At 39.3% G+C, this 22,541-nt stretch overlaps 4 protein-coding genes across 4 annotated transcripts; 2 read left to right on the forward strand and 2 right to left on the reverse strand.

The window, feature by feature from the left end:
* Positions 1–272: 272 nt before the first annotated feature.
* Positions 273–4,120, reverse strand: LOC101309942 (protein NLP7-like). The gene is made up of 5 exons (XM_004301768.1): positions 3,868–4,120; positions 2,979–3,538; positions 2,809–2,856; positions 1,747–2,686; positions 273–1,656 (listed from the first exon to the last, which is right to left on the reverse strand). The coding sequence occupies exons 1-5, from the start codon at positions 4,118–4,120 to the stop codon at positions 602–604; spliced, it is 2,856 nt and encodes a 951-aa protein (XP_004301816.1). The 3' UTR covers positions 273–601.
* Positions 4,121–6,023: 1,903 nt separating this feature from the next.
* LOC101312931 (protein kish-A-like) lies at positions 6,024–8,371 on the reverse strand. Its single transcript, XM_004300447.1, has 5 exons — positions 8,271–8,371; positions 8,071–8,177; positions 7,268–7,302; positions 7,071–7,138; positions 6,024–6,795 (listed from the first exon to the last, which is right to left on the reverse strand). Exons 1-4 carry the CDS (start codon positions 8,271–8,273, stop codon positions 7,071–7,073), a joined length of 213 nt encoding a protein of 70 aa, XP_004300495.1. The 5' UTR covers positions 8,274–8,371; the 3' UTR covers positions 6,024–6,795.
* A 6,710-nt stretch (positions 8,372–15,081) lies between these two features.
* LOC101313217 (60S ribosomal protein L27-like) lies at positions 15,082–15,661 on the forward strand. The gene has a single exon (XM_004300448.1). It carries the CDS (start codon positions 15,082–15,084, stop codon positions 15,475–15,477), a length of 396 nt encoding a protein of 131 aa, XP_004300496.1. The 3' UTR covers positions 15,478–15,661.
* Positions 15,662–15,878: 217 nt separating this feature from the next.
* On the forward strand, positions 15,879–16,400 carry LOC101310232. Its single transcript, XM_004301769.1, has one exon. It carries the CDS (start codon positions 15,879–15,881, stop codon positions 16,398–16,400), a length of 522 nt encoding a protein of 173 aa, XP_004301817.1.
* Positions 16,401–22,541: the final 6,141 nt, after the last annotated feature.

The following is a 22,541-nucleotide window of genomic DNA, read 5'->3' on the forward strand; positions in this document are numbered from 1 at the left end:
TCAACTTTGGATAAATTTTGCATCCGAATATATATGACAAGAGGAACTGATCACCATAAACGCGTTGGCGGGTATAGCCATCGATGTCCTTTTACTCCTTTACCCATGCATGCATACGTTTTGGCCTCTTCAGCATTGTAATTTCGAACTCCAATGAAGCCTTGGAAATTTGCTGCTATGAAAACATGTGTGATCAAATAAATGTATCGTTCTGAATCAAACAAATGGCCCAAAAGTTTACTCACTACTTCAGTTCTATGATTGCTGAAACTTCTTCAAAGCATGGAATCCCACTCCCAGTAACTGAGAAAAAAATGAAGGTCTAAGTTTTAATGGACAAGATCACAAAGAGTCATGAGATGCAGACGACCTGGTAATGTGACATCTTTTTAAATCACTGGTAAAATGTAAGGGAGCAAGAACGCCAACGAAACTAAGGCAAATGGCAGCAACACTATCGACACTTTGATCTCAAAATCCAGTCATTTTCTTTTTAATGAAAAAATGAAGCAAGCTCTATCAAACAACACCTAATACACCTGCATTTGCTAAGCATCATTTAGAAATGATGATAAAACTAACCGTATCTACAATTGAATCCTCATTCGTCAGTGCTCTCGCAAGAGCTTCCAAGATTGGGCAGAATGTCGTGAACAGAGAGTCTGATCATATTGCTGCCTGATGAACGGCAAATTTCCATGCATTCCTGCAGGTCTGCATCACAGGCTATCAAAACCCACTCGAGGTCATCATCCATGTACTTCATATCAAATGTGCCCACCTCCAACTTTAATCTCTTTGCCACTTCCTCTCTCAGATCCACTATACAAGAACTCATAGAGATCCGAAACCTAATGATATCATCTTTATATGCTGCCTTTATGGTTACACTCCTCATTTCTCGTAAAGATGTGTTATGGGGCACTGTGTATGCAAGAGTAGGGATGAATTGCTTCGGAGCTGAATCGGGATATGGGGGGTCTGTCCAGAAAACTTCTGGAACTTGCTCGTCCACAGTTAAGTCTGCAAGAGGACACAGATTTCTCAAGTCTTTTGAACTTCCAGCATCCTCTAGTTGCATCCCTCTAGATGGTTCTTCAGGTTCTGTAATGAGGAGAGCATCAGGTATCGAACAAAGAACTGGTACATAGACTTCGTCTGGTGGTCGAAATGCTGATTCAGGGGAGCGATCTACTTCAGCGAATTGCTCATGCATGGTAGAAACAAAGGGCTCCTTTGCCATTGCACTTCCATTTGCCGGACTACCTTGGCATGAACCATGAGAAGTAGGGGTACCAGTACTCGCCTCCCTTGAGCCACTACCTGTTTTGGATGAGTTTGAGCCTCTACCAATATCTGGATCTCCTATCCCAGCCTGTCCCTCTCTTCCTGGTGAACTAGAGTTGGGCGAGTCTTTCTTTTCTCCCTGAACTTCATAAGGTTGTGAGCTTGTAAAAGGTCGAGAATTGGAGCCAACAGCACCAGTAAGCGGACTTGTAGTAAGAGGACTCAAACCAAATGCTCCTTCACCACCTTGGACAGATTCAATTACAAGCTTTAGCTTACTGAGAGAACGGTTGACCTTGTTGATCTTGCGAGACGGCCAGCGGGAGATTCCATGCTGCCTACAGATGCGCTTCATTGTGGTAGGACAAACTGCAACACAAAAATTCCTTTAGATCAATATATTGGCATTTGTTGAAACAGCATGAGTGAAATTGATTTTAGTGTAATAAGAAAAATAACCTCCAAGGCTCTTTGCAGCATCTTTAAGACTTCCAGCAAAATATTGTTGAAGAACCTCTAGACTAATTGATTTCTCAGTTTTCCCACGCTTCCTCTCTGATGTCTTTTTCATGTCTTTATTCTCGGGAACAGAAATGTTATTTTGTCCACCCTTGTGAACTGCATTTCTCTCATCATTGATAGCATTGATGTCCACCATTAACTGTGGTTTTGCTGGATCTAGGTGCACTATCTCTTCTCTGTTAGGTAAGGAAGACCCTGGTAGTGGCTCCACCGATCGGGGTATCTGTATGCATTCAAATCTTGAATCAAGCCCCTCATTTATAGAAGCTTGAACAATCTCAACTATTCCTTCCTCTGCAAGTCCAATTCCAGAAGCAACCTTGAGATTCTGACAATGACCTTTCACTATAGCCAATATGGAGCCCAATAACGTCTGTTGTTCACTACTGTCTGTGATGCTAGGCGGCAGAAAAAATTCTAGAATGTAATCATCATTTCCTGTATGAGTGCTCTGTAAACAGATTGCAAATGAGCTGGTTAACCTAAACATGCGCGCATAGTGTACTAAAGGGTATTCTGTTTTGCGGAACTGGCTAATGTCTCTGCAGAAGCACGCATTACGGGACAAAAATGCCCTACCAGCAACCCCTTGACCCTTTTGTAAGTGATGCTCTACACAGGCCTCTCGAAAACCCCACATGTGAGCATCTACAATGTAGACCGCCACATCTGTTGTGGACATGCAGACCTGTTCCATGCAGCTACCGTCAAAGCTCGTACAACTCTTCTTCATGCCGCCACCATAAGCCAAAACATTGCGATGCATACATGGAACCCACGTCTGAGCCAGTGGTAACTTATGAGTTTCACATACCATTGTCAGTATCTCCAAGATCTCAGTTAATGCAGTTTGGCGACCTTCATTGCGTATCTGAATCTGGTTACAAGAAGTGCCAAGCATATATCTGTGAGAATGGAGGAGGAAGAAATGAAAGAAATCCGTATTTACTTTCTTGGTTCCCAAAAGAACACCAAATTAGGCTCATGGTTATTGCTCACCTGTGTGCTAGTATGATCCAACATCTCTGAACTCTTCAAGCTTACTGCCTGCAGGAGAAATAAAATTATGTGACTGACGAATCTCTTTTGTTGTTGCAATAACCTGATAAATCTATCGACATTTGAAATGAACATCACAAAATATGAAAAAGAAAACATAGCAAACCAACCTCAAGTGCTTTGCAAATTTTATCAACCTCGGGAGCATAATTGATCTTCTGAGAAGTCATAATGAGCTCAATTACACCAATACAGGACCGTCCAGAGGGTTCAAATACAGGCAAAGCCAAGGTTCCCTGAACATTGTAGTGCTGAGCATGATCAAGCCGTGGATACTCTTTGATGGAATAGTACTGAACATTCGGAGTCCACTCGGGCAGCTTTTGCTGGAAGACACGGCCAGGAAGCCCAAGCACTCCATCATTCTCCCCGTCCACAGAAAACATATACATCAGCGAAACCATCCTATACTGATGAAGTCCATCATGCGGATCCAACACAAAGGGCTGCCCTGAAGTTGTGAGTACATACCGATTCCCATCCCACACCGGTGCCCAAACCTGAGCTAGAACATGCTGATCACTCGACTCCTTAAGGTATCGAAGTGCTCGAGTGATCCTCTCTTTAATCAGAAAATAACCGTCCGCATTCGGCTCCAGCCCCGAAAATGGGGACGGAACAATTCTGTTGTCCTCATTCTCTTTCCGCTTCTGCGCTACCGGATTAGTATCTGCATTAGTTATGATAGTCAAAACCCAAATGAGCAAAACCTCTCGATGCTGAATGAAGCAACTGTAACTGTATGATATTCTTAGACATGAACTCCCAAAAAAGTCTCTTATTGTTGAACTTCATGAGGGAATTACAAAACCAATCAACATAGTATTCCTAAAATTAGAAACCTTTCTACCAAACTGAATAATTATTCATGTTTGACCAAACAAAAAGAGCTCCAAAATTCATGAAACCAACTCAGCCTTATCTTCTCATGAGCAATACCCAAAAGCTGAAATCTAACAACCTTCTCATAGTCCTAAGACAAAAGACACAAAAACTAACCGGAAACGGATTGGGCCGGGTCGGGAAGAGCTCGGGCGAGCTTATCATTATTGTTGACATCGGAAAAGGCCCACAGAGGAGAGCAGGGGTCGTCGGCGGGGGAGAAGAAAAGAGGGGAGGTGGGGTTGGACAGGAAGTGGATCTGATCCAACGGCCAGGGGACGTCGATATCGAAGTCCATGAGGGAAGAGGCGTCGAGGCTCTTTGACTTTGGGAAAATGGAGGGAGCGCGGTCGTCTTCGGGGTCGGACATGGTTGTGTGTGTCCGGAAAAGCAGCCGAGAAGTTGGGAAGGAGAGAAGAAAGAGAAAGAGGGGGGTTGAGTTGGAGGAGAAGTGGTAATGGTAAATTGCAGAGTGGGGGGTGGTGGTTTGATTCCATGGAATCCAAATGAGTTGTTTTTTTACAAGTTGCATTGGTGAGAGCGAGTGCTTGTTGGATAAAATATGCGGGAAATGATCCGCTGTTGTTGGCAACAACAGCGGCTCCCTAAATCGTCGACATCATCCTTCTTTCTGCATTTTTAATTTTCCTTTCATTTTTGTTACTATATCTTTAACTATTTGACCAAAGTTTCATATACGAAAAATAGAAATCAAAGGTATATTGAGGTAGGGTAACGTGAAATCAAAGACAAGCCAGTTTTATAATTTCCCTGTATGGAGTTAGTTTAACACTGCATCAAATCTCGTATACTTGATTGGCACACTAATATACGCTAGTATATTCGTACTTATTTTGGGGATCTATTTTAAAATCATAAGAATCGTACATTCATTTACTAAATTTGAGTACCAAATTAATGATATAGGTTTGATATCATTAGATCGACAATTTTAGCTGACAAAGTTGTTAATGATTAGAGTCTAACTCATATCAAGGAAATAAACTCATATCAAGTAAATGATTGAGCTCGTTGAAGAGCGAACTTGTAAACAATGAAACTTTGTATCCTCTAATGCATACTCATTATATGACTCTCCATTAACCTAACACGCATGCATTTAGGAAAAACATCAATCTTGTTACCAGATAATTACTAATCTCGTAAAAGCCTACCAAATGTTTGTTTCCATATAATGTACCATATCATCACGTCGGCATTTGATATTGCAATTTTGTAGAAAATTTGCGACAAGAATAGGAGGTTGAACCTATAAGAAATAAGTCCCATTATTTAGCAGTAGTTTTGGACTAAAACACACACACTAGTTGATGATCCATCAGACTTCCACCATATTCCGCGTCACAGTTGTTCTTTCTTACAACAAAGTGTTCAACTTTTCTGTGAGGCTAATCGGTAACTGTGGCCTCTGGGAGTTTCTTAATCTTATACAAAGAAGTTGGGGTGGTTTCTTTTAATAGTTGTTGCTTAATCTAGTGGGTTAAGCTTAAATCCAACCATTTGGGTTAAGCTCTTTCTCCAATTAAATAAAAAGAATAGAAAAATGGATGGTCTTCAGCTTTATTTATAATTTTAATGTGTGAAATATCTGAAAGTTGGTCTTCAAAATATAAAATATGGTTGTCACAACTCATCACAACAAGCTAGCAATCCACTGGTTGATATGGACATTGCCAAAACAAAAATATTCATAGGAGATAATGATGGATCCCAATTAGTGATATTAACAAAGGTCCCTCCAATAATCTAAATAATTAGCTTAAAATAATGGTTGATGAAGCATCAATGATTTCACTATGCCAATTATATTAATGTATGATCCACGATTCTCTTTCTTTTGAAAGTAAACCCTAATCAAAGTTAAAGTAGTGAAAATCCTAATCACAAGTTTAAAATAGCAAAAATGGGAACCTTTCAAATGTGGGTAATGATACAACATTCGATTTAATTTTACGTATCATAAATGTAAATACAATGAAAATTATAAACAACATTCAACATGACATACAATATTCATATCTATAAACGTTCAACTCGTAAGCAACTGACTAAGAGAATAACGCTCAACCATGTATCACACAAAAAAATCACTACAAAACTAACGGTTGTGGTTAGATATATAGAACCACTTGTTTACCACAAGCTTGCGTTTGTTTGCTTCTGCGAATAAAACCCAGTTGTACTTGTGGCCTGGCCAAGTGGGAAATCAAATCAAATCCACAAAGCCGCGTGTCCTATCCAAACGAACAACTTACTCGGATCATATTTCTACAGCTAAAACCTGGTAACCAAGGCCAATGACACCAAGTAACTAAAGCAAAACTCAAACCTGTTTTGATCAAACATATCAAATGCTCAAGTCAAATGCTTTAAAATAACTCTGCTAAATTAAAAGTCAACTAATCCACCATAATGAAGTTCATAATCAGGAATCCATTTTCATAAACCAGCGAAAGCGATATGTTCTAAAAGTATAGAATGCAGACAACTCTATGCAAGTTATTACATGAGAAAACCAAGAGGCTTGGTCACCGCCCACCAGATTTTGCTCTCCATTCATCACCCAAAGTGATTATGTGAGCAAAAGAGTGAAGGGTGGCCACTGATTTGCGGTTTTGCAAACACGTTTGCATTAGATACGTATCCAAAGAAAATGCTTCCTAGCCAGTCAAGTCAATCTATGCTAACGTAAGCAAGCACTAGCTCCCAACAAGAAAATAGAGCCAGTTTGTGCAAATCTGATTCGATTGGTAATTAGTGATTGCTACTGTTACCTCAAAACAAAAAAAGAGTTGCAATACTTGTTTTTCTATCCTCCTCTTTTTGAAAAAGGTACTCCATACACGATACACCATTCATTCATGAAAAATCGACAAATTTTGCAACTCTAATATCTCACTCTCTAATTGTCTTTTTGTCTTCCTTCCAATAAAGATCGCTGGACCATGCTCCAGTCATTGTAATTCACAAGCCCACAAAACACAACCATGCACCGAGTTTCCTTGCCCCTGTCTACGCCCTAACCTGCAATATACAATGCATCACCGTCAAACACTGTTAGCACTTATGGTGGGAGTTATAAGTGGTTTGTTGTTGTGTAGACTATTAGACATCCTACCAAGCAAGTATCTAAACGTATCGAATAGAAGTACATCCTAATCCATCTGATTCTACATTTGGATCATAACCAAACTTTGGAATTAAAATCAGGTAGAGAAACAAGTCTGTGCCAGTCACTACTCCCAAATTCAGATGCCAAGAAAGTAATCCAATTAACACCATGGGAATGGATCAGTTACCTAGAAAAGTATAATTGAGACACCCATTGCAATGCATCCAGCAGCAACCCAAGGACTCAAGCGTTCACCTGTTTCAAGTGGCCACAGAAGTCATCAAACAGATTCATGGAATCATGGACTACTTAACTGTCACTATTCTAGAAGCAACATAACATTGTCATACCAACCAGATCAATAGAAAATCTGAATTATCATACCTATTCTAGCGGCCTTCCAAAAAAATCCCCGAAACCTGCCAGGATGAGACACATAATCAGAACACGGCTCTTGAATTTTGACATATCAATAAAGAAACAGAACAACGTAGAGAAGTATAAAACAAACATTACAAGGGAAAAGAAAACAATACGTGCAATCAAAATGTAGAAGCAAAGAAAGTACCCTTACTGAGACTATTTATTGCAGGGAAAGCAAAAGAATGAATGGACATAAAGAAGAGTACTTGCAAGCAGAAATTGAAGTCTGAGTGTGGTTGTGTATCACACTATAGATAAAATGAGGAAAGAAGACATAATAACATACGATTTTACAGAAAGGCCCAAGAGGGGCATAGCCACCTTTCAAAATTGCAACCAGAATTCAAGCATTTGTTGCTTCAAAAGCAACGCAAAGCTTTAAATCAGCACTTGAGCAGAAATTCCTAATCATACATTCTAATGGAGTTTGTCTAACCTCACCTAACACTATGCATACAACGACATTACATTGCAAAGGCTTCGATGCATACAATTAGATATCAAGCTTCTTTTTACTCTTTCGATCAATGTGCTTCAACATTGTTATAGGTTTTGCAAACAAGATGTGATACTACATCACTACAGCTTTGAATAATCGTAACCATCCACGAAAACTTTCAACTTCAAACTTCAAATTTAATACATATACTCCGATCAAAGCAACAGAAACTACAACTTATGCTCTAAATTTGTTATCCAATGGATAAAAAATAAAATCAAGACTACCACAACAACAAAGAAAATGTAATCAGAGACTGACTGACCCAGTTTTCTGTTCGAGAAGCGCCGGGAACTGCATCTTCAAGAAGGTGCACGTGCAAATCACAAGCAGCACCACCGTCAAGAACGAATTGAAATTGAAAAGCGCCGACTGCAACACACAACAAACACACACAAATCAAAACCCTAACCATTTCGATCCCAGCCAAAAATTCAAAAACTAAAACAACGCGCCGATTCTCACCATGTTTCGAAATCAGGGCCTTTCAATTCGTATAGATCCGGGGGAGATCTGAAGCAAAACGATTCACGAGCTTTGCAGTTGCAGCACACAAAGTCAAGCTCAAGCAAATGCCCTCGCTTTTTAGACGCCCTGTCGTATTTCTACCCTCTAATGCTGCCCATCCCTCGAACGACTCGCCGTTTTGGAAAAAAAATAAAAAAATTAATGCGGGCTAGTGCAATTACGAAAAACCCAAGATTTTGGGCGAAATTTCGAAATTGAGCAACCCGCTTTATATTCGAGGTCAGCCCCGCCATAAGTACCAAAACGACGACGCTTCGATTCTTCTCGTCTCTCTCTCACACTGCACTCACTCTGAGAGCCAGCAATGGCGGAAGTGAAGCGGTGGAGCGTGACCTACACGAAGCACATGAAGCAGATGTCTAGGGATCAAGGAAAACAGTCAGTTTCGAGAATCTCAACTTCTTTTAAGTACTAATTTCTCTATCAAAATAAAAAATAAAAAATAAAACTCAGTACCCCTCCGCGTCTCTCTCCTTCTCTCTTGTTGGGCTCCTTGTTTAGGGTTTAGAAAACAGTCAGGTTCTAGAATCTCAACTTCTTTTAAGTACTAATTTCTCTATCAAAATAAAAAATAAAATAAAAACTCAGTACCCCTCCGCGTCTCTCTCTTTCTCTCTTGTTGGGCTCCTTGTGCATTTGTCATGAAGATGTCAAACTACCCAAGCATTAAGATGCTGCTAAACTTGGTAGCCGTCTCCAAGGTCATAGTTATGATGGGATTCAATCATCTGGGTTTGCTCAAACCTCTAGAAGTTGTGGAAGAAGATCAACATTTATGTTATTGTGGTCGATCATATGTGCCAATTGATAGTCCCGGTCCATGTTCTAAAAGCACACATCAAAAGCCTCCAGTAGTAGAGTTCGGTGAAGTTCTACAAAGATACTAATGATATGAGGATGAGGGTCAGGCTATAATGTGCAACATTTGCTCGAACTTGGAACGCAGTCATGAGGTTAGAGAACAGTGCAGTTACGATCATGTGTTTCCTAGCTAGGGAATGTCTAGATATAAAGTTGGGTCGGTCAGAGCCAGGTTACCAGCCCTTAATTTGTGCAGAGCCAGGTTACCTGCTCTTTCTAATTTGCTCGATCAAGCTTTGTACAATTCACTCCAATTCAAAGTTCACTCAATTCAGATTCATGCATGCTTTGCGATTCTAATAGTTTCTAGCTAGGGTTGATACAAAATGGGAGAATTTTTTACATCTCACAAATAGTTATTAGCGGCATATTTTTGTAAAATCTCATACATGCGCATATGATTCAAATGCGGTAACACGAATGGCTATAGGAATCCTGACGTGATGCTCGCCGTCTGTCCATGTTAAGCTCCCGAGTTTGTAACCCCCATTCACTTTCTGAGTTGAGAAGAAGGTAACTTTGTAGGAAAGGATTCGGGGGGTTATGTTGAAGCTTAAAGTTTGAGGCTTCACTGTCATTTTTACGCCAGGAGCGAGGAGCCTGCACATTTGTTACTATTCTTGTCACTGTTGAGGTCCTTTTGAGGTTTGGAATAGCGATGGAAGTGATGTTGAGGCTCATTGCATCAGCTTTTGTTAGGCAGTTTATTGTGGTGTTGGTTAATCTAGCAAGTGATGCAGTACTGTAACCGAGAGGGAGCAGAGGAACTGAATGTAGTCGTTTGTAGTAGCGTTGTAGATTAGCCCGGGATCCATTGCCTTGTTGGGATGAACATATGCCCTCCACCTATGTCAAACGGGTCAGCTTCCTTGCGAGTTTGGCCTTTAGCACAAATGCTTGTTCCATCTGTTCCAATCTGGGAAGCTGCAATTTGCATAGAAGTTAAATGGTCAGTGTAAGTTAGAAGGGGACGGATTTCAGTTTAAACTATACAATATAAAGACATTGCTGCAGGGGACCAATGTTGATGTACAGATTTGATGCGAGCTACAACCCTGTCACATGGAGGACATGCCATTGAAGTTCCTGATAGCAGTGCATAACCCTTGCTTTGTTTGTTCTCGTGCGGTCGAAAACTCGAAATGCAGCTAGGATGTCCACGCCGGGTGCAGCTATGTCAAGCTATGTTCATCGATCAAAGTATTTGGAACATGCAAGAGGTCATTACGACATATTCCATATATGATAAAGTAAAGTATATTTCTGATGTGGAAGTAACTAGCTAGGTTCAAGAAATCGGTATTAGCTTATACATTACGACATATTCCATATGTGAGTTTACCTTTCTTTTTTGATGTCGAGAAGTATTTTTGTTCCTACTTCATAATCTATCTTAATGCATGGAATTTTGCATAACTCGATCCCATCATTGGGAAAGTCTGCATATATTAGTCCAATTTCACCAGCTTTTTCATGGTACGTAGCTGATGCAGATACAATGTCTTGTTCATGTGATATACTATTTTTCTTTTTGCTGAGGCTAATGTTTGCATTGAGACTTCCAGGTCACAATCCTGGCTTGAAGTAAAATGGAATATCGTGACACGGTGTACATACAAGGATAAGATAATATATTAATCAGAAAAAAAGGAAGAGAGGTCTGATTCAGCTGTAGCCTGTAGATGATTCACTCCAAACCAAACGTAGTGACTCTGCAACTCGTATCATAAATGTACTTCCAAAGCAATATGAACATTACAGAAGTGATTTGCCACTACCCTACATAACTTAATTTGCTTCAGAAACTCAAAGAAACTAAAACCCTAGCTCAGAAAATCCAGTATATATCATGAGAAATCGAAAATAAGCCTAATTAAACATGCAAAACTTTCATGAGTCCCCATTAACCATAATAAGGTAGGCAGGTAATTAGGTTTTCACATTACCCAGCTCCTTTTGGATTTAGGCCCGTCAGTCTCTTCCTCGGTTGGCATTGAATACTGCCACATAAGTGTTGAATCTTGAGCCACCGGACAATGCAGTATCCATGAAACGGTGTGAGCACGGTAAGCGAGTAATCAAGGGTTGATGATCGAGATCAAGATCAAGATCATCTACCCCTTCTTTTGCAGCATCATTGTCAAAGTGATCAAGGCCACGAGTCGAGAAGAAGTCTTTTCCATGTTCTAAATAAATAGTATGTTGATGGGCTATGGCCTATGGGTAGACTTCTTTTTTGGATGCTCCAAGCCTTCTATGTTGGGCTTGGTTTTTCTTAGGCCTTATATTTAGTTTTTCTTGTTTTTTAGTAGGGCCGGGCATCTTCGGTTTGGATCGGTTTTAGGACGAAACCAAAACCAATCTGAATAATTTGGTTTAAGATTTTTTCCAACCGAAACCGGATTTTAAAACCTTTGACCCGAATATTCGGCCCATCAGAATTTTTGGATCGGTTCGGGTCGGTTTCGGTTTTGATCCATATTTGAAAAACTTTTTGCCCATCTAGTATCTCACTGTAAAGTTGAACTTTAAGTTTTTGACTTGAGTAACATGCTTAAAGTATAACAAGCAATCAAATACACTCCTAATCTTTTCTACACTTAACAAATTTTTCCAAGAAATGAGTTGAATGATAAATTGTCTTTTATACGGAGAGATTAAGTGAGAGAGTACACTGTAAGTAGAGATAGAATCAACAAATAATAATAGCGTTTCAGGTGTATAAAATATATATATATACACACACACACACACACATTATATAATTTGGGTCAGTTCGGTTATTTTCGGTTTGTTTAAGAGCTTGAACTGGATCCAATCTGATTTAAACCGGTTTGGATCGGTTCTCTACTTGTTTTGACCCAAATATTTTTGTTCGGTTATCCGATCAGGTTTTTTGGTCCGGTCGGTAGTTTTTTTGCACACATTCGGTTAAATGCCCGGCCCTATTTTTTAGTTTATCTATTTTCAATAATATGAACCTAAGCATGATTCGGTGATTGCCTTATCTACTTAGACATTTTTAGTCTAAGTAGAGTCTTAAGCTTAGATATAGACAGACATGTTCTAATTAATGTCCTATATTGTTTTGGATTTTGTTTCACTCACTTTTGGCCCTAGAATTGGTGAATTAAGCAAGCAAATTCATAGTCCAATATCCAAGGAGTAGCCAAAATTTATCCCTTTGGTTAATTAAAACATGACCATCATTGTTGAGTAAAATCACTAATTAAATCACTTATCATTGTCAGTTACTGATGTGATTTGACCTATGTATCAGCTCAAAAGTTGTATAAATTATAATTATGACAAAGAACATATATTAGTACTATAATACATTTTTGTGACTCGATCTGGAGGCATATAGTGATCAATCGATCCATTATATAACAGGGTTTGTCTTTCATACCATATGGTATGACATACCTATTGTAAATGTGTCTAATTATGTGACACATGAGAGCTTTTGAAGAGGTAAATGGTTATTACATGGTCATTTAGTTGCTTCTCCAATCAATGATAACCACACATTTTGTGAGGCATGTTATACCATATGATATACTAGAATTTTCTTATATAATAAGGTCATAATGCCACCAATCACAAAACCCATATGTAGACGAATAAGAGAGAAAGTTTTTTCAAACTGTAAACAAATACTACTACTGAGACCCCTTCCCCCTAATTGGGTTACCCTGCTAAAGTGGTTGCTACCCAAAAAAGGGCCACAAACAAACAACACACATTTATGGCATCATCGAAAAAGTGAATTTTTTGTCCTCATAATCGGAAAAGTGCATTTTCTGTTCATACATATCTCTGAATCTGTTAGCATAGAGGCCACTAGTTGTTCATTTGGTCTAAGTTCTAAGAAATTGATATGTGGGTATGGACATGTCACACATGAGAAACAAGAAGAAAAAACAAAAACTAAGTAAATATAAGAACATAACATCATATCACTACTTCATTGCTTCATCAAACCATCAAACCAAGATTGCTTTATCACATCCTATGACCATAAAACCCAGCCAAACAAAATAGATCATCACTTTTCTCAAAACCTACGACCATAAAACCCAGCCAAACAAAAGAGATCATCACTTTTCTCAAAACCTAAGACCATAAAACCCAGATTGCTTCATCGTCTAGAAATTCCTACGAACCCATCCAAAGTCCAAACAAAAAAGAGATAAGAGAGAGAGAGCTCTACAGTGGCTCCCACGTAAGCTGTCATTCATGACAATTAAGAAAATGCTCCCACGCCGGCCAAAACAGACGCACGGCTACGTACACAAGGACGACCTTCACGGCCAGAAAACGGAAGTACTGCTTCGTAACCTTACATGCCAAGCTCAACCTAATTCGGATATGATTTGCTTCGCTCATCGTCAATTGGTCCACCAAATATCAAAGACCAACATGAACAAGTCGAGAGCTGTGGTGTGTCTCCTTATCTCGGCCACACCTAGTGCTGCCTGTCGTACAACTATATCTGTAGTCTCACTTGCGTTAATGCATGCCAAGAGGCCGACGAAGATGAATATTGCGAGACCGACACCAAAATAGCATAGCAAAGCCCACGCAACCACTTCGGAAGCAAATGGTGGTTTGGGTTTAGCACTGGTTGGTGGTGGAGAAGTGGAGTTTGGCGATGGTGGGATAGTGTTTGGTGGGGGTGGTGGAGGAGGGAAACTTACGGGAAGAGAATGGAGTGATGGAAGGTTTTGCAGAAGGTGAAAAAGAAGGTTGATGTGGTGACGGAGAAGATGACGGAGAAGGAGAGAAAGAAGGTGGATAAGAGTGCGGTGAAGCGGCGATGAAGAAAAATTGAAAAGAAAAGAGGCAACATGTTGAATTGGTGATGGTGTCTGGTCTTGTGTGGTTGTGTTTGTGGTGGGTTGATGGGTCGACGGCCTTTTTATACAGAGAGTAAGAGATTGTGAATTCTGAGTGAACTTTACTAAACCAAGGTTAGGTTAAAGTCAGGCCTCCACTTACCCTCATTAAATGTTTGAACAAAATTCAGTTTAGTACCCTAAACTTTGATGTTAAAATCAGTTCAGTCTCTCATTTTGAAAATCCATATTTTTAGTCTCTTAACTCTCAAATGGCTACATTCTAGTCCAAATTTTGATGTTAGTTTCAAATTTAACGTCAGGTGCTGACCTGGAGCCGACAAGAAGGGCCCACGTAGTAATGTTAGCTCTTAATTTGTACAAAATGACAAAATTGGCCCTTGTGGCTGTTTTCCCTCCATTACAGCCCAAACCCCTAAACCTAATCTTATCAATTATCATAACCCAAAAACATTACAGCCTCCATACCCTCTCTCTCCCTTCTCTCCTTCTCATATGAAACCATCGAAACACAAGTTTATTGAACTCATGGCGGAGCCCGATGAATGGATACCTCGACAAGAAAACCCAAGGAACCGATTCCCAAAATACGGTGAGTTTTAGATGATGATTCGAACCTGGGTTTTGTATGAACATGAGTTTTTGGGTATTGTTTTTAGTTGACTTAAGGGTTTAGGTTTGGAAGCTTCTGCAATGGTTGATATCGAGAGCTCGGCTTTCCAATTTTGTGGGTTATTATATTTCTCTCTCATACAAATCTAAAATTGAATACTAAATAGCAAGGGTGCATGTGCTTGTTGATGGGTATCTGAAATAGAGACTTAAGAAATTGTAAGTTATTGTTTCATTTGTTTGTGGTGGGAACTTTACACCCAACTATCATAACATCACTCACCAACTTTAAATAAATCATTATTACAAAATAATTGTAATGTTGGGTCATTAAGAGTGTATATATTGTGACTTCCGAGCTTGAGAGCTTCGAGAGATTTAAGCGAGAGAGAAAGAAGTGCAGCGCCGCCATCACCATGATGAAGTTCTTGAAACCCAACAAGGCCGTGATCCTTCTCCAAGGTAGCTATGTCGGCCGCAAGGGCGTCATCGTCAAGGCCTTCGATGACGGCAGTCGCGACCGCGCCTACGGTCACTGCTTGGTCGCCGACATCAAGAAGTACCCCAGCAAGGTGATCCGAAAGGACTCGGCGAAGAAGACGGCGAAGAAGTCAAGGGTGAAGCTCGTGAACTACCAGCATCTAATGCCCACACGCTACACTCTGGACGTGGATCTCAAGGAGGTCGTCACCCCTGACGTGCTCACCAGCAAGGACAAGAAGGTCACCGCCTTGAAGGAGACCAAGAAGAGGTTCGAGGAGAGGTTCAAGACCGGGAAGAACAGGTGGTTCTTCACCAAGCTCAAGTTCTGAGCCCTGCAAGCAAAAACGGGGTCGTTTCTCTCTGGAAAATGGTTATGGCTTTGTGCTTTTTAATTTTTTCCTAGTTGATTTTGGTTATTTACTTGTTTCAGAATAGAACTTATGTGGAAGACTATTATTATGATGGCTTGCTAAACAATGTCTAGTTTTATTTAGTTGTTATTGCTGAGATATTCTATTTAAGGAAAAAAAAAAAAAACAATGTCATTTGTTGGTTAACATGAAGTGTTTTTAACACAGTTGTTTTTAATGTGCGGTAGAACCTAATGATGATGGACTAGATGAGCTGTTTGTGTATGGGAACCAAGTTCCTAATATGGGAGAGAGTCAAATGACATCTAGTGTTGTGAGAAGGAGCTTACCTGGAATCGTCATTAGTGAGGGTTCAAAGAATGTGGTTTCAACTCAGGCAAGCCAAGCTCCCAGCATACACCCTACTGATAAGGATTGCAACAAGAAGAGAGAAGATGGACAAAGTTGTGGACACACTCTGCCCTACGCCTATACTGTTTTTGGAGAAGAACAAAAGTAAGTCCTTAGCTGAATGCATCCCCAAGGGTACTGGTACGCCCGTGATCGAGGTGGAAAGCATTGGAGGAGATACATATGTTGTTGATCTCACAAGAACATGTGCTTGTCGAAGGTGGGATCTCACTGGCATACCTTGCAAGCACGACATTGTTGCCGTCAATTTCATGAGGCAAAAACCTGAAGATTATGTGGATGCATGCTACCTCAAATCAACCTACATGGTCATTTACTCCCACACAGTGAAACCAGTGAATGGGATGGACCTTTGGATACCTACTGATTCAACTCCTATCCTCCTACCACAGTACAATAGGAAATATGGAAGGCCTAAGAAGAAAAGGAACAAGGATGCATATGAGAAGGAGACTAATGGCAAACTTTGAAGGAATCAAAGGTCTTTAAAGTGTAGCAACTGTGGCAATTTGGGGCACAATGTGAAAACTTGTCATAGACACCTTCCACCCAAGCCAGGAGCAGTTACTAAAAAGAGAAAGATAAACGATGGAGATGCTTCATCTTCTAAGGTAATCTCTTCTTAAGGTTATTAAGCTTAGATGTTTATATTGATGTGCTAACAAACTTTTTTGGAGCAGGCAAAGGGTACCAAACCGCCTCCAAAGACAAAAAATGAACTCAGAGCTAAGGCAACAAAAATAAGGGAAGATGCAAACGTTGGTGTCCTTCGTTTATAGGGAAATCAATTCATATTAAGTTCCTTATATAAATATTTGTAACTCTAAGAATGTTGGTGTCCTTCGTTTTTAACTTGTCATTCCATTACTTATCACTGATGTAGACTAAGAGAAGAAGGCTGCAGCAAGGGCAGCATGCAAAGTTGCTCCAACCAGGGGAAGGCCACCAAAAGTAGCTGCAAACAATGGAGGAGCAACTTCAAGCAAGGGAAAAACTTCTTCTGCACCACAAGCTTCTCAATCTTCCCAAACTTCAACAAGGTCATCTGTGAGGAACAAGGGAAGTGCAAGGAATACTAGAAAATAGTGATCAGGCAAGATTATGATTATAGATGCATTGTGCATGTTTTTGTGCAACCATGTTATGTGTCTCATGGTTGTTTGTTCTAATCTTTTGCATAGATGATTAGAGCTATGAACTTGTGCAGACTTATGCATCTATTTGGTTTTTGTTAGAATGGATGTAAAGATTGACTTATGCAGACTTATGCACCTATTTGGTTGTTATGCAGTAGCTTTTATTGACAAGCTTGAATACAAATTTAAGGGTTTTGTCCTTATATGTTGTTCAGTTCATTTTCTGGTGTTTTTGCTTGTATTACTTTAGTAGATAATTTTGGAGTTTAGGGTCTGGTGTTGTTAATGTGTGGAAGTTTGGATTTAGTTTGGAGTTTGTATTAGCCTGTTTTTTTTTTTTTTTGCATAAGTTGAATTTTGGATTTGCATTAGTTGAATTTTGGATGAAAATTATATCAAATTGTCTATTATGCCCTTTCTCAAAATTTAAAAACTGATATGTGGGCCCTTCTTGTCGGATCCATGTCAGCACCTGATGTCATTTTCGGAGCCAACATCAAAATTTAGACTAAAGTGTAGTCATTTGAGAGTTAAAAGACTAAAAAGATGGATTTTCGAAACAAGAGACTAAACTAATTTTAGCACCAAAATTCAAAGTACTAAACTGAATTTTTCTCTAAATGTTTTGTTCCCCTCACACTCACACTCACACTGTTGGTGTTGCTACAGGCCCTCCTCACACACTCACACTTCCCTCTGGCCTGTAAATATATAGCTGTTATGCTATCAAAAACTTTACCATATGTATGTGGCTAGCTACTATAGGTTCAAATTTTTTGGACTTCAACTAAAAGTTGCAAATATATTACCCAAGATTTTGGGCGAAATTTCGAAATTGAGCAACCCGCTTTGTATTCGAGGTCAGTCCCGCCATAAGTACCAAAACGACGACGCTTCGATTCTTTTCGTCTCTCTCACTCTCTCTGAGAACCGGCAATGGCGGAAGTGAAGCGGTGGTGCGTGACCTACACGAACCACATGAAGCAGAAGCGCAAGGTTTACCAGGACGGTTTCTTGGAGCTCCACACCTCCACCAATAAGGTATACACTCCACAGTTTTCAAATTCAAATCGAATTTCTACTTCAATTTTTCTGTTAATTTTTTTTTCCGATTCAATTTTTTGTGCTTTTGAAATTTCAGATGTTGCTGTACGACGACTGCGAGAAGCTATTGGAGTGCAGGATCTTGAAGAAAGACGAAGCCGTTTGCTCCGGCGAAACACTCACCTTCAATGCCTTTCTCGTTGATGTGAACGACGCCGAATCCGGTGCCGGAGATCAGAAACCTAAGGCCGGTGTCAGTTCTGGAGAAAACGACATGAAGTTCAGTGAGAAGCGAGCGAAATCGTGTATGGATAGTTCAATTTTATCGCTAATGTCAATTTTGTTCATTTTCATAGCATTGTGTACTGTTTGCTATCTAGGTTTTTAATCCCTAACTTGCTGATCTCTACAGGGAATAAGCCGCAGCCGTTTCAGACTCCGGCGCATAATGTGATCAGAGGTTAGTGTAATGCCTGTTGTTTTAATCTCATTTCGTATGGCAAAAACAAAATGATTATGCAAGTGGTTTGACAACTAGACATTTCAGCTTCCTAGAGTTACAATCACCGAAATTCTGATTTATTCAGGGAGGAAGCCACTGCAAAATTTGAGTCCGTTGCAGAATATTATCAAAGGTGAATGTTATAGTACAGTTAATACCTCTAGTTATAATCTCATTTTGATTGCGATTGTAAAGTGATTGGTTAAGCTCTTTTGCCAACTGGTTTAGGTTTTGATGATTTGGGGAATATAACTAAGTGATGGGAATTTGGTGAATGTAACTTCTTAATATGTGCAATTTCTCTGTATAGCGTAATAGCCTGGCAGTATTTTACATTTCAGAGTTCAAGAAGAGGGAACTACACAAGTATGGTGCAGCAATCAGTAGTCCCGAAACAGTGAAAACTAGCACAACAGGTTAGTTTGTGAGTTTGTGGCTCATTTTATAAAGAATGGTGTCTTTAACTAAGCATATTATAGAAATTTGTAACTTCGACACTGGCAGTGGTTTATAAGTCTTATACTTTACCTGGGATCTGTTGCTTTTTCCATGTATCTTTAATACTGTCATAGTTGATCTGGGGATTAACTGTTTTCCAATCTTCAGTTTATGAAAAAGTTGTTTCTAACTGTTGACCCGTCACTATGTAGAATGGCAGGCTTTGTACACCACACAGCTAACTCAAAAGGCGAAGAAGTATCATGATGGTTTCTTGCAACTAGCAATCACCGGGTCTCACGGAAAGCAGGTTGACTCATCTTGCTATCCTTATATCATTCTCTATAACTCCCATATTTGTTGTGACCATTCCATCTTATGTCTTCCATTATCAAATCTCTACTTTTGTTTTCTCTCTTATTACTCCTTAATGATGCAAGTGAATATCCTTTGTCAACTCATGTCTATAATTGCAAATCAATACCTTTTCTGTCTTTGTTCAGATAATACTGTTGGATTCAAGCAGGAATCAGTTAAATAGCAGGTTCATTAAGAAAGATGAGGTTATAGCATCTGGTGGATCAATAGCATTCGATGCTCATTTGGTTGATATTGGAGAGCAGGAAGGAGACCATAAACCTGCAAGGGATTTGCATCTTAAAGAAGATAAGCGGAATGTTGTGGGGAAGACAAGAATAAAGCAGGAAGAGAGTAATGGTGTTCTCACTGGTAAAGATGATGGAAAAGGTAAATGAAGTTCTTTTATTTTTAACTTTTTAAGTAACTTTTCTCAGGACTTAAAGCTAATTTTTTTTTCTTTCCTTCTCCATTTATCCTTTTGTTCTGTTTTGCCTGTTAAGAATGGAAGGTCCTATACACTACACAAGTAACTCAAAAGGCCAAGAAGTACCATGATGGCTTCTTACAGATTGCATCCAGGGGCTCTTTTGGAAGACAGGTATATGTTATGAAGCTTTTGATGTTTTCACAATGTTATCATGTTTGTTTATCATCCCGTGCAATAAGGAATGATATATTTGATTGAAAAAGTTAATTTTGTTTCTTATTGCTGGTTTTACTTCTGCCAAAAATTTTGCTTACAGTTCCATATTTGGTTTTGCTTAGGCGATGCTATACGATGCAACCAGGAAACTCTTGGAAACTAGGTTCCTCAAAAAAGATGAAGCTATAAGATCTGGTGAATCATTTGCATTTAGTGCTCATTTGGTTGACATTGGGGTACCTGAGGGGAATGAAGCTGGGGCTGATTTGAAGTGTGAAGCAAAAGATTTCCATGTGCAAAAATCAAGGAAATTGCATGGAGAAGATGATTGCATTATAATCGATGATTTTGAAGTAAAAGGTTAGTGTGAGTCTGATGTATGTTCTTATGTTTAAATTTTTTCATGGTTATTATTATGATTTCTCTTTCTATTTATTATAATGGTTTATAGGTGTCCAACTTTCCTGTAACCCCTTAGTTTGCCATCCATGACAGTGCATTGCTTACGCTTTGCTTTATTCTTGAAATCCATAAGCAAAGTTTTGAACCCAACGCTTTCAGAACTTAAGAAAAGGCGATTGTTTGGGTTCCCTATATATTTTGACACTCTGAATAAGTTTTAGTTAAAATTTGGAAATTAATGAGTTAGCAAGTCAGTCAGGAAGTTGAAGAGATCAACTTTACATTGCAGTATGTTGAGGAAGTTGGAATTTTTAACTTCAGAATATGCTCATTTCCCCAAAAAAAAAAAAAAAAAAAAAAACTCATCATTTTTGTGCTAGAAGTATCCTAATAATTGCATTGTAATCTCTGCAAATCAGAGTGGGAAGCTCTATACACTAGTCAGATTACTCAGAAGTCCAAGAAGTACCATGTTGGCATCCTCAGACTTGCCTCTTCTGGTTCTTTCCGTAAGAAGGTTGTTCACATTAATCTTGAGTTCCTGCCATATATTTTCTTTCATATATATCAATCACTAAAATTCTATATGTCACATGAACCCGGTCCATTGAAATCACATAAGTTTAGAGATGTGTCGGTTTCTTCGAACTACTGAATTCCAAACTAACTTCCGACTGTGTATCGTATATGACAGGTTACTTTACTTGGTGAAGATAAAACCACACTGAGCAATAGGTATGTTAGGTTGTCAGAAGATATAAAAACAGGATCTTCTCTTGAACTACCAAAATACATGGTGGAGGTTGGTAGTCCACGTGCAATTGCTGGAGGTAAATTGCTGTTATGATATTCTAATATAGACATTAATGGTTCAATGGTTGTATAGACCTCATTTCTGCCTTCTGCATTTGTTTTGGTCTGAAGATGAAGGAATAACTCTCAACAAAGCTTGTATCAAGAGACCTTCAGACTCAGAGTTTAGCATCTCTAGTGTAGAGGTAACAAAATCGAACAGAGGCATCTCCAGAAACAATCCTTTAAGTGACAGTGAGTCTCAGGCTACTCAGTGAGGGAATTGCATGCACAACTTAATTGAAACTGAAGCCTTTTATCCTTCCCTCTTTATTCCTTTACCATTTTATTGCTGGTCTGCAGGTGAAGAGAAATCTCAGAACAAAGCTAGTTTGAAGAAAGCCTTAAACTCAAATTCTAGCATATCTAGTGTACAGGAAACAAAACCAAGCAGGGGAGTCCCTACAAATAAGCTTATACGTGATGGTGAGTCTCTGGTTACTTGGTGGACCACATGCAATAAGCATAGTGATCACTGATTTTTAAATAATTTTCTTCTTCCTTTTTGTTCCCATAACTATTTTTTTGTCTTTCTTTTCTTCTAATATTTCACACCTGGGGTGCTGACGTGCTTGTGTGTGTGTGTTCATATTGACATCTTGGTCTCTTTCCTTCTGTGCAGCCCATCAGATTTTGTCCTTTCTCCAAGACCCTAGGGATCAGGAGACTGTAGCTTCACGTCAAACTAACAGCACTGCAAGACCAGTTTCCTCAACTAAGGGGTCTCAAGTTTCAGATGCTATAATGATGGATATCTCTGAAGGCGTTCGGCCATCACAATCACAATCATCAGAACCACATAACAGATCAGTTGAAAATATAGAACCAGGCAATATTACTGAAACTGGAAATAAAGGCAAGTTTTCATCAGAACTTAAATTCCATCAAAATCATTCCTACTGATACAACTTCTGAAACTAGTTTTTTTTTAGAATTAGCTATGAATCAATAAGGGATTTCATTTTAAATTGGACTATGCAGCATTGTCCAGCGGTTGTGGCAGTCAATTAGCTGAGAGTGAAGACATCAAAAACTTCCACCAGGTCTGTACTGTTATTCCTCTAGTATCTATCTGCTTATTCTCATTTAAGTTTAGATCACTCTGTGTCTTTCAATAAATAGAGATGCTTAACAGCAACCAAGTAAGAGGGGGGCATCGTTAGAAATTGTGCAGACAACCCACATGCACAGCTATGTTATATATACTTTATGCAGATAATACAGGTTGAAGTTT

The sequence above is a fragment of the Fragaria vesca genome, linkage group LG5 (assembly GCF_000184155.1).
Source record: "Fragaria vesca subsp. vesca linkage group LG5, FraVesHawaii_1.0, whole genome shotgun sequence".
In the NCBI taxonomy this organism is placed as follows: domain Eukaryota; kingdom Viridiplantae; phylum Streptophyta; class Magnoliopsida; order Rosales; family Rosaceae; genus Fragaria; species Fragaria vesca.